The 14691-nt window shown below is 42.8% G+C and overlaps 1 protein-coding gene across 1 annotated transcript in view; it reads right to left on the bottom strand.

Moving 5' to 3' along the window:
• Positions 1–8730: 8730 nt before the first annotated feature.
• VPS35 (VPS35 retromer complex component) overlaps positions 8731–14691 on the bottom strand; it is a gene marked incomplete in the record, with an annotated part of 134781 nt that continues 128820 nt past the window's right edge. The window contains 1 exon segment of the mRNA XM_077452409.1: positions 8731–11653. Coding sequence (XP_077308535.1) covers positions 11474–11653 — 180 coding nt within the window.

Genomic DNA, 14691 nt, shown 5'->3' on the forward strand with positions numbered 1-14691 from the left:
AGACCATACGCCGCACACTGCATCAAATTGGTCTGCATGGCTGTCATCCCAGAAGGAAGCCTCTTCTAAAGATGATGCACAAGAAAGACCGCAGACAGTTTGCTGAAGACAAGCAGACTAAGGACATGGATTATGGAACCATGTCCTGTGGTCTGATGAGACCAAGATAGACTTATTTGGTTCAGATGATGTCAAGCGTGTGTGGGGGCAACCAGGTGAGGAGTACAAAGACAAGTGTGTCTTGCCTACAGTCAAGCATGGTGGTGGGAGTGTCATGGTCTGGGGCTGCATGAGTGCTGCCGGCACTGGGGAGCTACAGATCATTGAGGGAACCATGAATGGCAACATGTACTGTGACATACTGAAGCAGAGCATGATCCCCTCCCTTCAGGGAATGGGCCGCAGGGCAGTATTCCAACATGATAACCACCCCAAACACACCTCCAGGATGACCACTGCCTCGTTAAAGAAGCTGAGGGTAAAGGTGATGGACTGGCCAAGCATGTCTCCAGACCTAAACCCTATTGATCATCTGTGGGACATCCTCAAACGGAAGGTGGAGGAGCGCAAGGTCTCCAACATCCACCAGCTCTGTGATGTCATCATGGAGGAGGGGAAGAGGACTCCAGTGGTAACCTGTGAAGCTCTGGTGAACTCCATGCCCAAAAGGGTTAAGGCAGTGCTGGAAAATAATGACACTTAGGGCCCAAGTTGGACATTTTCACTTAGGGGTGTACTCACTTTTGTTGCTGGCGGTTTAGACATTAATGGCTGTGTGTTGAGTTATTTTGAGGGGGCAAATTTACACTGTTATAGAAGCTGTACACTCACTACTTTACATTGTAGCAAAGTGTCATTTCTTCAGTGTTGTCACACGAAAAGAGAGAAGAAAATATTTACACAAATGTGAGGGGTGTACTCACTTTTGTGAGATACTGTATATATATCTAGAACTATATCTATATATATGTATATATACACCTGTGCTGATAAGTTTACATACCCTGGCAGATTTTATGATTTCTTGGCCATTTTTCAAAGACTATGGATGATAACACAAAAAACTTTTCTTTCACTCATGGTTAGTGTTTGGCTGAAGCCATTTATTATCAATCACCTGTGTTTACTCTTTTTAAATCATAATTACAACAGAAACTACCCAAATGACCCTGATCAAAAGTTTACATACCCCAGTTCTTAATACCGTGTATTGCCCCCTTTAACATCAATGACAGCTTGAAATATTTTGTGGTATTTGTGGATGAGGCTCTTTATTTTCTCAGATGGTAAAGCTGCCCATTCCTCTTAGTAAAAAGCCTCCAGTTCATGTAAATTCTCGGTCTGTCTTGTACGAACGGCACGTTGGAGATCTCCCCAGAGTGGCTCAATGATATTGAGGTCAGGAGACTGAGATGGCCACTCCAGAACCTTCACTTTATTCTGCTGTAGCCAATGACAGGTCAACTTGGTCTTGTGTTTTGGATCATTGTCATGTTGGAATGTCCAAGTACGTCCCATGTGCAGCTTCCTGGCTGATGAATGCAAATGTTCCTCCAGTATTTTTTGATAACATACTGCATTCATCTTGCCATCACTTTTGACCAAATTTCCGGTGCCTTTGTAACTCACACATCCCCAAAACATCAGCGATCCACCACCGTGTTTCACAGTAGGGATGGTGTACCTTTCACCATAGGCCTTGTTGACTCCTCTCCAAATTAAGTTTTTTTGGTTGTGGCCAAAAAGCTAAAATTTTGATCTCATCACTCAAAATTACTTTGTGCCAGAAGGTTTGAGACTTGTCTCTGTTCCGTTTGGCATATTGTAAGCGGGATACTTTGTGGCATTTGCGTAGTAATGGCTTTCTTCTGGGCGACTTGACCATGCAGCCCATCTTTCTTCAAGTGCCTCCTTATTGTGCATCTTGAAACAGCCACACCACATGTTTTCAGAGAGTCCTGTATTTCACCTGAAGTTATTTGTGTTTTTTTTCTTTGCATCCCAAACAATTTTCCTGGCAGTTGTGGATGAAATTTTAGTTGGTCTACCTGACCGTGGTTTGGTTTCAACAGAACCCCTCATTGATTGGAGTTTAAATGCTGCTGATTGGCATTCTCATATCTTTGGATATCTTTTTATATCCCTTTCTTGACAATTCTTTTGCTTTCCCCCCAGAAACTCTAATAAAAATATTAGAGTGATATGTGATAAAAAGAAAAAAAGTGTAAAAAAAGTTCTCTTTCATTTTTGAGCCCCCCACCCCCGCATACACATGCGAATGAATGTAAACACATATGTCGGGGGAAGCTACTCAAGAAAAGTTGCTGCTGTATGCGCCAGAGCGAGAGCAATATTTCTAGCATCAGACCACCTCTGAAACACTAAACTGATGACTTATAGGGGACTTTCTAAAGCATTGTCTATAGAAAATATAAGGTACTTAAAAAGGATAACTCCACTTTTGTTGGGACAAAAATTTGAAAATAAAGAAAAAAATAATATAGCGTATACAATTGCGACTTAAGTCATATTGTAATTTAATGTTATTAAAAATGACCTTTCCTTTTCAATCTGCAGCTCTGCAATTTCTGAAAATGCAATATGGCTACCTGGAGGCGTTCTGTACACAGAATGTGTACAGAACGCACCCCAGAAACAACATTTTCTGCTTGTCGGATTGGCTCACCAATTTTCCCAGAAGTCTGCACTAAGTCAGATTTCAGGCATCCCCTGCAAAACAAATATCATTCATGTCATTTTTGGTGAGATACTCCCAATAGGAAATCGCATCTAAAGGGATGCAGAGCTTGCAGCTTTCCTCATTAGAGCCCTGCAGGTGAAGCAGCTGTTTGACAATTATGAAATCACTCCCATTAGGCTCGCTTTCCCACATTAATACAAACACAGGAATTTCCAACAAGGTTTCTTAAAATCCTTGTAATGTACATAGCTCGCACATAGGGGAATGTTTTTTTTCCTCAATAAAGGTGGAGTCTCGCTTTAAGTTTGTCGCCGTTTCACAGGCGCATGCAAATTTAAAGCACAACTCCACTTTTGTTGAGAACAAAACATTCCCCTCTGGGTGATCTATGTACATTACAAGGATTATAACAACCTTTGTTGCAGATTCCTAACTTTTTTTTATTCTGAAGTAATCCATGTGTGTTGGTCTGTGCCTCTGTACCGAGTGGGTGTAATGGGAGTGGTTTCATAATTAGCGGTCAGGTGTGCAGCTGCAGGGCTCTAATGAGGAAATCTTCTGGGCCTTTAGATGTGTTCCTATTGAAAGTATCTGTCCAAAAATGAAATTTTTTGTTGCAGGGGATACCTGAAATCTGACTTGTATCTTAGGCTGACTTTTGGGAAAATTGGTGAGCCAATCACACAAGTAGGAAATGATGTTTCTGGGGAGTGGTCAGTACACATTCTGTGTACAGAACTCATCCAGGTAGCCATATTCATTCTCAGATAATTAAAACGGCTGCAGATTGAAAAGGAAAGGTATTTTTTAATAACATTCAAATACAATATGATTAGTGTCACAATTATATGCGCTATATTATTGTTTCTTTATTTGCTATTTTTTTCCCCACAAAAGTGGAGTTACCCATTAGGGTTCGACATGTTGGGTATCCATTTACTTGGTGCAACCTCATATTTGATATTTTACCAAACATTGGGTAATTTATTGAATTTGTGTGGCGTAAACTCAACTTTAGTGTATTTTTTATTTATTTTTTAACTGAAATGTGGGGTTTCCTAGTCCTTTGCAGCAATATTGTGCGACATAAAAAATTGGAACCACTACTATTTCTTTTCTCTAGGGCACAAGTGTCAAACTGGCGGTTTGCGGAACTACAAGTCCCATGAGTCATTGCAAGGCTGAGGGACTTGTAGTTCAGCTGTTTGCGGAACTACAAGTCCCATGAGTCATTGCAAGGCTGAGGCTCCATGCACACTGAAGCTCAAAAAAGCTTTTTCTGGACGCCAGATTGCTGGCAGAAAAACTTGCTTTTAACAGCGTTTTGTACTAGCGTTTATGAGCGTTTATGGGCGTTTTCAATAAAAATACACAGAGGATACTCCAAAAATCCCACAGTACATTCCAAACTCCCACAATGCATTAAAAAAATAGAATGCTGAACACTAATTAACGCGCGTTTATGAGCGTTTATAAGCGTTTATCAGCGTTTGTCGTTTTTTGGCGGTGAAAAATGGCACTTTGAACGTGAATTTCTGGCGTTCAGAAAAAAGCCCATAAACTCCACTGCTCATTAAAGCTGGAAAACGTCCATGAACACATAGGCTAACAGAGTAGAGTTTATGGGCTTTTAAAAAAAACGCCCAAACTCCAATAAACTGCAGTTTATGAGCTCCAGTGTGCATGGAGCCTTACAGTTACAAGCATGACTCCCACAGGCAAAGGCATGATGGGACTGGTAGTTCCGCAAAAGCTGGAGCGCCACCAGGTTGACACCCCTGCTCTAGGGTATCTGAAAAAAATATATAATGCTGGAGGGTTACTGCAATCTTCAGGCCTAAAATCATTTTTCAAAAATGGCTCCGGCAACGAAAGGGTTAAAGGTTTTTTTTTTTTTTTATGCTCGCTAGGAGATCGCTTCAGAAAGACCATCAGTGACTTAGGAAGTTCTGTATCCATTGGAATCTGCCTGACAGCCAGGGAGACAGGCATTTTCAGAAGTCAGCAATGGCCCGCTCCTGATTTCCTCAATCTCCAAAGCGTGTGAAACAGATCTCATAGCAATAAACGCCGAGGTGAAATAAGACGCATGGCGGTCTTCCAATTTCCTCCGGCTGACCTCAAGTCGGCCCCCGGCATAAGACGGCGTAAAATCCAATATTTTATTATGCCTCTTTTGAAGTAACAAAGATGAAAACAAATTGATTGAGCATGTCCGAATATGGCAGATTATTTTTTTTTCCTCTCCGTCGAAAAAAAAAAATGACCTGAAGGAGAGTGAAAATGTCAGATATTTCCTCTGTGCTGCCAGCGTCATCACCCCCCCCCCCCCCCTTCTGATAAAGAGATTACATAATAAAAGTGGCTTCTTATCGCTCTTCATATAAGCCAGCACGCCACCCAAACAAGTGCGCAATACTTAAAGATAAGTATGAGGTTTAATAAAAAAAAAAATCTTTAAGAGTAAATTTGATCTCAGCAAAAGTTTTTTTTAGAGCAATTTAGTAAATCAGGGAGGTGAAAGCTTGGCACAGAGTGGACATTGCCGACACTGTAGGCAGCAGTGATAATTTAATCTAAAAAAAAAAAAAAAAAACATTTCCGTGTCAAAATTTTCATCAGCTGCCTTTTTATGGTGACTAAAACTGACTAAAACAAAAAACGAAAAGGAAACCACATTTTCGGCCACCAACGAAAAACAATTACGAAATTGTGAGGCAGGGACGTTTACCCTCATGAACTTCCGGTTTCCACAGAGCTCCGCCTCCTTCTGGGCTCCCAGCAAGCAAGTGACTTTAGTCCGTAGCGTGCATTGCTTAGCAGCAGTTAGCAGGCTGTGCAGCCAGCATTCCAGGCCTCCGAGTCCTCAGACGACCGTCCAGAACAGTACTGTGCATTAAAGGCCTCCCGACGATGACCGTCCGGAGCAGAGAGTGCTGCGAGTGTGTACATTACAATTACAGGCCGCCTCTGACCACTGGTATCCAGAGCACTGTGCATTACATCCCTCAGACCACCATCAAGCACTGCGCAGCATTACAGGACTCTCAGAGTCAGACCGCCATCCTAGAGCACTGTGTATTACAGGCCTCTCCTCAGACTTGAGACCACCATCCAGCACTGTGCAGCAATACAGGCCTCTCAGAGTTAGACCACCATCCCAGAGCATTGTGCATTAAAGGCCTCTCCTCAGACCACCATCCTAGAGCACTGTGCAGCATTACAAGCCTCTCTCATACCACCGTACAGAGCACTGTGCAACATTACAGGCCTCCTCAGACCACCATACACAGCACTGTGTGCAATACAGGCCTCCTCAGACCACCATCCACAGCACTGTGTGCAATACAGGCCTCCTCAGACCACCATCCACAGCACTGTGCAGCATTACAGGTCTCCTCAGACCACCATCCACAGCACTGTGCAGCATTACAGGTCTCCTCAGACCACCGTCCAGAGCACTGTGTGCCTTACAGGCCTCCTCCAACCAACATCCAGAGCACTGTGCAGCATTACAGGTCCCCTCCGATCACCGTCCAGAGCACTGTGTGCTTTACAGGCCTTTTCAGACAACCATCCAGGGCACTGTGCTGCATTACAGGCCTCCTCAGACCACCGTCCAGAGCACTGTGTGCCTTACAGGCCTCCTCCAACCACCACCCAGAGCACTGTGCAGCATTACAGGCCTCCGCAGACCATTCAGAGTGGTTAAATACTTAAAAATGCATTACCATTTAACTAAACACATTTGATTTTAGTTGATCTCAAATTATTTTATTCAACTAAAATGTACTGGCAATTTTAGTCGACTAAAACTAAAAACAATTGCAGATGATTAAAATGGGAGTAAAACTAAATTGGCATTTTAGTCAAAAGACTATGACTAAAACAGTTGTGGATGACTAAAATAGAACTAAAACAGCATTTTAATCAAAAGACTAACTAAAACTAAATCAAAATTCGATGTCAAAATTAACACCAGTAGGCAGGATGTGTCCTGAGCAGGTAATAGTGACTTGAAAGTGGAACACCAATACTAATAATACTTTTTTTTTTTTTTAAACGCGCCCTTAAACTTCACAAACCAAATAAAAAAAAATACTGGCCGTTGTAATACTGACCATCAGGTGGCTTTGATATTGCTCCAACGCAAAAAAATTTGGAGCAATATAAAAGCACAGTAAAAATGCAGCAAAAACACTTCAATTGAAAGCAGCCTTAACCCAGAAGTGCCTCTGGCAGTACTTTTTTTGACCACTGGATGTCATCAGACATCCAGATAAATGACTGCCAGGGACTGCCTTGTCTCTGAGCCCAGGCTGTCATGGACCCGCCCCTTGATGCTTCACCATCAAAGCCTGCAATTATTGTAACCCTGGACTAAGCGGGGAAGGACACCCACAGCTATTGACAAGGGCGAAGATCTGTGTTGCGATCGGACTTCCCTGAAGACTATGGTTTTTTTTTTTCTGTTTATTAAATTGCTGAAAATGTTTTTACATTTTTCTTAAAGTGGAACTTCACCCTAAAAGGGAAGTTCTGCCTGATCAGACTTTCGCTCAGACATCCTAGGTCATTGGTCTCCAAATTGCAGCCCTATGCATGCCTTTATCCGGCCCTTCGGGCACTATTCCTTTTACTGATTCCTCCCACTGACACCAACAATGAGGCAATATTCTGTCTACTGGCATCAACAATGGGGCACTATTCCACTGACACCATTCCTCCAAGCAACACCAATGATGAGGAACTATTCCTCCCGCTGCCCCCCAAGATAGGACACTCTTCCTTCCACTGACACAAATGATGGGGCACTATTCCTCCCGCTGCCACCCAAGATAGGACACTCTTCCTTCCACTGACACAAATGATGGGGCACTATTCCTCCCGCTGCCACCCAAGATAGGACCTTCCCCTAATGATGCATTGTCTGATGAAGAAGCTGTAGCTTCGAAATGCATTACCATTCCTTGCCACTGTGAATAATCCCATTTCCTGTTCCTGTGAAGTCACGACCAGCTGCTTCTTGTTTCCTGCCTCCTGGTTCCCAGTATTCTCTGGATCCCTGTAAGATCACACCAGTGCCCCAGGCTGCAAAGGGAAGACTTTTATGAGACTCCAGGACTAGCGATTTTCACCACATACTGAGCTCATCTAATTTAACCTGTGAGTTACTACTTGTTTTTATTAAATATATGATTTATACTGCACTCAGTCTGGCGCTCCTCTGTTCCCATTTCTACACAGAGTCTCATCGCTTCACTCTAAGGGAGCTGCCTCCAGGTGCTGATCATACAAGATCTCGGATCATTTATGGACATTATGTTTTAAACAAATGTTTTAATATTATGTGTGCTTATTCACACACATTTTATGTATACCTATATTCCAGTTGCTATATAATTTTATGTCATCACCATATCTAGCGCCGCTGTTCACCCGTTTTTTTATTCAGAAGGCTTTAGGCTTTGGATTCACATCTATGCTTGTTGTTTTTGAGCGTTTCTGCAGTGCTTTCCGCGTTTTTTACCATAATTTGCGTTCTTTTTTTTTACATTCATTGTATATGGCCGGTTGCTAAGAAGCAAGCCGGGAAGCCTTAACAACCGATGAGTCGTCAGCTGTCAGCGGGCTTCCCCACTGACAGCTGAATTAAAAAAAAAAAATTGCCAGCAAGAAAAAAGATTTGCTAAAGGGGGCTTTCAGAATCCGATAAGCCCCCTGCCTGCAGACTCCCACAACCACCGGCCAGGGTTACGGGAAAGTGGCCCTTGTACCCATCATCATGGTGAGCACCCATGCGATCCGATTCCAGTGCGGACCAAAGAAAAAAGGGCCCTGCACCATTTTGGTGCGAATGCGATGCAAATTCAGCCATGCAATCTACATTCCCAATGCACTGCTGTGCAGATCACATGTGATGTCTAACATCACACCAGTGTGAACCTAGCCTAGCAGTCCCCTGTCAAAAAAAATAAAAAAATAAAATAAAATAAATAAAAACCACATGAAGTCACACCATCCCAAACTGTTAATAATCATTTTATTATACCACAAGTGCAAATCATCAGATGAATAGATGTGCATAACGCATTTAAACCTAAATTTACAATTATGGTTATACATACACTATAGAGATCACAGGCTTCTTCTCTTTTAGACTATCTGAACAGATGAATGAGCTCTGTGCAATGTAGTGGCCCTCACTGAATGTCACAGAACCTTGTTTAACTGAAATAAAAAGGGTAAAAAAAAAAAAAAATATGTAAATGTGAAATTTTTAAAAGTCTCTCTGCATGCTCCTGAATGTTGGAAATGATGAGAGGCTGTTCACTAGATTAAAAGAAGAAAAATAAAAAAAAGGGGGGGAGGGATAAGGACAGATGAAGCCCACAAACAGCAACCTACGAGCGTTCATCAACACAATTGCCCGAGGAAAGAAAAAAAAAAAAAAAAAGGAATAAATCTTGCTGACCCCACAACTGCCAATCAGATTCTTCAGTCTATTTTCAAACCAGCACAGGGAACATTTTCAGTCTGAACCCGATTTTTTTTATTTTTATTTTTTGCTCTCGTCATCACAGCTGAAGTTATGAAGAGTCTGCAGACGCTGCTCATATAAAATGACTTTCGCACTCACAATGGAGCCGTTAATGGGGCTTAGTTTTGGTCCTTGTGGGCTATGGATGGGGCCCTTACCTATCATGCACCTGACCTTGCTATAAATAGTAAGGGAAGTGTGGCTTTTAAGCAACATTCAATGGCTCCGATCTCTATTTAGCCATTCTGTGAATTGCCCAGGAGAGGGACAAGCCTGGTTTAGCAACACTGATGACTGGCAATGGCTTGCGAGACCTCAACTCATACCTTGGCATCGATCACATGACCAGAATTTACCATCTTAACTATTATTTACAGCATCAGGGAGATAGATTTAAATGCGCTTTTACTTTTTTTTTTTTTTGTGGCAAGCCCTCTAAGGTGTTCTGTGCAGGCAGTCCTATTCATGTCAATCATAACACAGCGGCTGCTCAGATAAACTGGTAAATTCTGGTCAATGGTCAATGCCAAGGTACTGCCAATATGGTCTTTGCCGATTGTGGGTGTTCCCCCACAAAAGCAAGTGGCCAAATAACTCCCAGAGATGGCATCATACATTCTTGTCTTGTTGCTAGGACGTTGCTAATACACTTCCAGCTGTTACTGCTCTCCCCCACCATTACGGGAGCAAGCTTTCAAACCCCCCCCCCCCCCGTGTGTGGTCCGCTATCTCCTCCGCCACAGCATTGACAAGCTCAAAACTACCGTGATGGGGGCAAGAGAGCACATAAGGACAGGGGAGGGGTGTTGAATCAGCTAGGAGCGTCTTAAGAAGGTCCTAGCAACAAGGCATAATGGTATGATGCCATCCTTGGAAATTTTTTGGCCCGGCTTTGGGAGGTTCATAAGTGGCCTAGTCCTAAAGCAATTATTTACATTTGGTCAAAGCCGTTTTTTTTTTTTTTTTTATTCACAGGCATCCCTTACCTGCATAGGAAGTTTATTGGTAAAGGTGAAGTAGCACTTTAAATATCTCAACAATCATACAGCTTTGGGCATTCTACATAGCTTTGAATGTTACCAGTTCTGTACACAACATGGACAACAGGAGTAGCTTGTATGGCTGCAATCCACCCATCTCTGTAGATGCAGGTGCCAGGATGAATAGAACTCATCAGTGCTCCCCAAGTGTAGTAAACAAAAGGAACCGACCCAATTAAAGCTTAATTATTCCAGACAAAGATCACAGAAGGCCCGTCCAGTCACTCTGATGCAATTAACCCAGAAAGGGCTTACCCATACAGATTACTAGTAGTCTATAAGTAAGCGCCTTCTGGGTAAAACACAGCAACGTAAAGAGGGTCTGCGCAGACCTTTTGTGAATTTGCCTAGAACAATAAAGTTTTACTATATGCCGATGTAAATGCTGCCGATTCTTCTGTTCCAATACATGACCTAACAATCATTTTAGGTTTGCGGTCCTTGAAACATGGTACCCCTTTGGCCACTGAAAGCTAATGAACAGTACCGCCCCTTGCACCGAGCTAGTGTACCAACCATAACCAAGAGATGTTAAGATGGTTAAGGCCCCATTCACATGGGCGATTCGATAAGATCTGCCTGTTAGTTTTTCAAGCAGACCTGATCAAACCCTCCAGTCTTTTCCATGGAGTGGCGGATGTCAGCAGACACATATCTGGTGACAACCCCCCGCCATTTGTCCGTCAAAAACAGACAGATGGTGGATAATCGGATGGAAAAAGGACAAGTGGTACATCTGCACCCGATTGCCCCATAAAGGAGAGCGGGACTTTGTAGGTGTCCGCTCTGCATAGTGGAGCGGACATGGACCCGTCATCCACCTGCTCAGTGGGAATTAGTGGAGAGACCCCCCCCTGCTGAGCAAGCAGATCCCACTTCACAGAGGTGCCCATGCGAAAGTGGACAAAATAGCTTTGTACAGTAACAGAACACCACCAGTGCAGTACAAGCAGATCAAGATCTACAGAACAATAAAATCTGTTCTAGGCACCTCTGTTTTGACACAGCTCGAGTAACATTTCAAAGTGCTCAGAACAATTTAGGAATCGATGGCTCGCATACGTGGCATTTCTGAAGGCACAATCTATGGACAAGGAGAGCTTTAAAAAAAAAAAAAAAAAAAAAAAAAACGAAAGTCAATAAACAGAGCGGATGAACTGGAGAGAGTGGAGTGGGAGGACAGGATGTTGCTTAAAGAACAAGACCCTCATAAACTGGCCCATCCGATTCCGGGGAATCTTTCCGTAGACGTAAGTGCTCCAGGGTGTTGTGAAAGTGTTTGTTGATCTGCTCGGTCTCCTCACATGCCTCCAGGTTCGGGAGATCTTCTCGAATCTTCTGGATGAGCTGGTTCAGGACCTGGATGGTGACCTGTGAAGAAGACCTTATGGCGTTAGGACAATGTAAAAAATAATGACGATGCTATTATCTATAATTTATAAAAAGGCAGAATGCGTCTTTTACCAAACTACTCTAAAGAGCATTTTTCAATTTGTTTTTAACAGTTTTTTTTTTTTTTTAGAACATCAGTAGAATTAGAGGGATTGACATACTTGTACACTTTACATTTTTATCTAGCATGCAGGGCTGCTGTTAGAAATCATGGGGCCGTGTACAACCTCCCCCCCCCCCCCCATATCAAATTATAATTTTGCCAAAAATTTAATGAAATCTTTATTATTAGTGGACACAAACACAATTCCTGCTAAATCTAAAAGATAAAACTGTATTGTGTTAATCAATGAACCTGTGTGTGCAAGATTGTGATCTTGGGGCTCATTCATATGGGCGCTGTGGCTTGTATAGTGTGAATCAGTGGTCCTTCCTGCTCAGCTGATGCCCAAGGTCCCCCTTTGAACTGATGGGGCCCAGGCCAGGAGAGCCGGCTATACTGCCTTACCAGCGGCCCTGCTAGCATGCAATAAATGTATCACAAAACACAGTCATGTGTATGTCTCCCTTGTTATTAGAGATGTGAAGTCCCCAAATCTACAGGGGGGCATATAAACTTGCAAGGTGGCAAAACCATGGGTGAGGTCAAGGAAAATGAAACGAAGAGGAAGAGTGCCCCAATCGACATTATAGGTCTTCCAAGCCAACTAGGTATACTGCATTTGGTAAGGATTTGTGATCTAGAGATGGCCACATATGAGAGAGGGAGAACATTACTCTTAAATAGAAAATCTTGAAAACCATGATCAAAAAAAAAGAGTAGAATAAGATAAGGAGACCTGGATTAGGAAAAGGGAGAGAAGACACTAAAGACGAGGGGTGAAAAAGCCAACTGAGATGTCTATAGGCACCCTTCTTTGGTAAGAGATCTGAAACTTTCCTGAGAAAGTGAAGCATGAGTATACTGAATTGATCCATGGGATCCTTACAGCTGGAAATTTCTGGGGCTACTTGCACACTAGCCCATACGCATTCTAATCCTGATGTTTTAGGTGCAAGGATCTCCAGACTTTCTAAACAAAAGGCCAGTTTACTGTCCTTCAGACTTTAGGGGGGCCGGCCTAGGACCAGTGGGAGTAAACAATGCCCCATCTTTGGTGTCAGTGGGAAGAATAGTGCCCCATCGTTGGCGTCAATTGGAGGAACTTTTCCCTATCGTTAGTGTCAATTGGAGGAATTTTACTCCATCGTTGGATTCAATGGGAGGAATTGTGCCCTATCAACGGTGTCAGTGGGAGGAATTATGCCACATTGTTGGCGTCTGTGGATGGAATAGTGCCCCAAGGGCCAGATAAGGGCAAGCAAAGGGCAAGCAAAGGGCCGCTCCTGGCCCCACGGGGTCAGAGTTTAGAGACCAATGTTTCAGAGCATCCAAAAGGCACAGGTGCAGCTTCCACTGCCTGCAGCCTATGGCAGACAGAACCTTGTACTGAGTGGTACTCCTGCTTGGCGTCATACGCTACAGGGACAGACACCCGGAAAGTACTTGGTACAGCATTCAGCTTCGTCCAGCTGCAGCATTTTGCAGCCTGCCATAGACTTTAACAGGCTACAAGCAGCAGGGCTGGACCTCCCAGGTGCACTAAAATGCTTATTATGCAAGTAGCCTTTTGACTATCAACAAAGTGGCCAATAAGTTTCTCCTTGACAAATTGTCTAATGGGTTTCTTTCAAGCATCAGAAATGGTTTGCTTGGCTGCTAAAAACACATAAGTGGGCAATTTAAATTTGGAGTTTGGTGAAGAATGAGGGGTTTTCAGATGGAGAAGCAGAAATCGGGGGTCTTTTGGGAAGGCGTTGCTGAAAGTTTGTAGAAGTCGGATACTCTAGTCCTGAACCCGTTCAACATAGAGTAGGTCCACCAAAATGTTCAACACATCCCCAATAACATTAAAGCCTCTAAAGCACCAATTAGAGAGAGAGGAATAGCGATGTGCTAATATAGAGGAGTCATTTTCAGGTCAACGGGAGATAAAAATGCCATAGATGGGCTTATGTCTCCGTAAAAGATAGCAAAATATTTGCATGGTATTAGTTGATGTCCCAAACGAAGAGGCAGACTAAGTCTAGAGAAAATGGAGCACGAGACACTACTATATGTTTCTACATATAAACAACAGAAGCTGGGGTCTTGGTGCTCACTTGTCACAGTTCCATAAATGATTTATTCCAGCAAAAGATTCCAAGGCCACTCACAGCAACCGATTATCTTTAGTACAGCAAAAAGGTAACGGCTAAAACACTAAAAACCCATCTGGCCATCAGCCGTTACCTGCCAATGCAACAGATTTTTTTCAAGGTGAACAGAGTTAGCCATTTTGCTTCATTAAAAAAACATATGTTGTGAGTGTCCTTGAAATCTTTCCATGAAATAAATTACATTACATATTTATTTTTGCAGAGAATTCTACAAGTGCCAGGGGCTGCTTTGTACAAAACCATTACACAGCACATAAGTCACAAATTTGTTAATATATATATATATTTTAATGAACCTTTAATGTCAGTTTAACTGTGCTTCCAGCATCAGATAAACACAATCAAGATACCCGCATTAAAATTTAATTAGCAAGCTTGTCTACAGCAATAAAAAAATTAAATAAAAAAGTACATCCTAAATATCTATGGAAAAATTAAGCCCATCTAGATCCGCTCTCCAAAAAAAAAAAAGTAGTTTCAAAGTTGCCATCACACAGTGCCTCCATGTACATCAACATGCTCTGGTCTCCCAAATGAGAGAGCAAAAGAGACAGGAGAGACAGGAGAGACAGGAGAGACAGGAGAGACAGAGAGACAGGAGAGACAGAGAGACAGAGAGACAGAGAGACAGAGAGAGAGAGAGAGAGAGAGAGAGAGAGAGAGAGAGAGAGAGAGAGAGAGAGAGAGAGAGAGAGAGAGAGAGAGAGAGAGAGAGAGAGAAGGAGCGCTAGGAGACAGCTGGAAAGTGTAAGCTAGAA

Source organism: Lithobates pipiens, unplaced genomic scaffold (assembly GCF_037356315.1).
Source record: "Lithobates pipiens isolate NorthernLeopardFrog02 unplaced genomic scaffold, aLitPip1_a1.2 Scaffold_10, whole genome shotgun sequence".
NCBI lineage: Eukaryota > Metazoa > Chordata > Amphibia > Anura > Ranidae > Lithobates > Lithobates pipiens.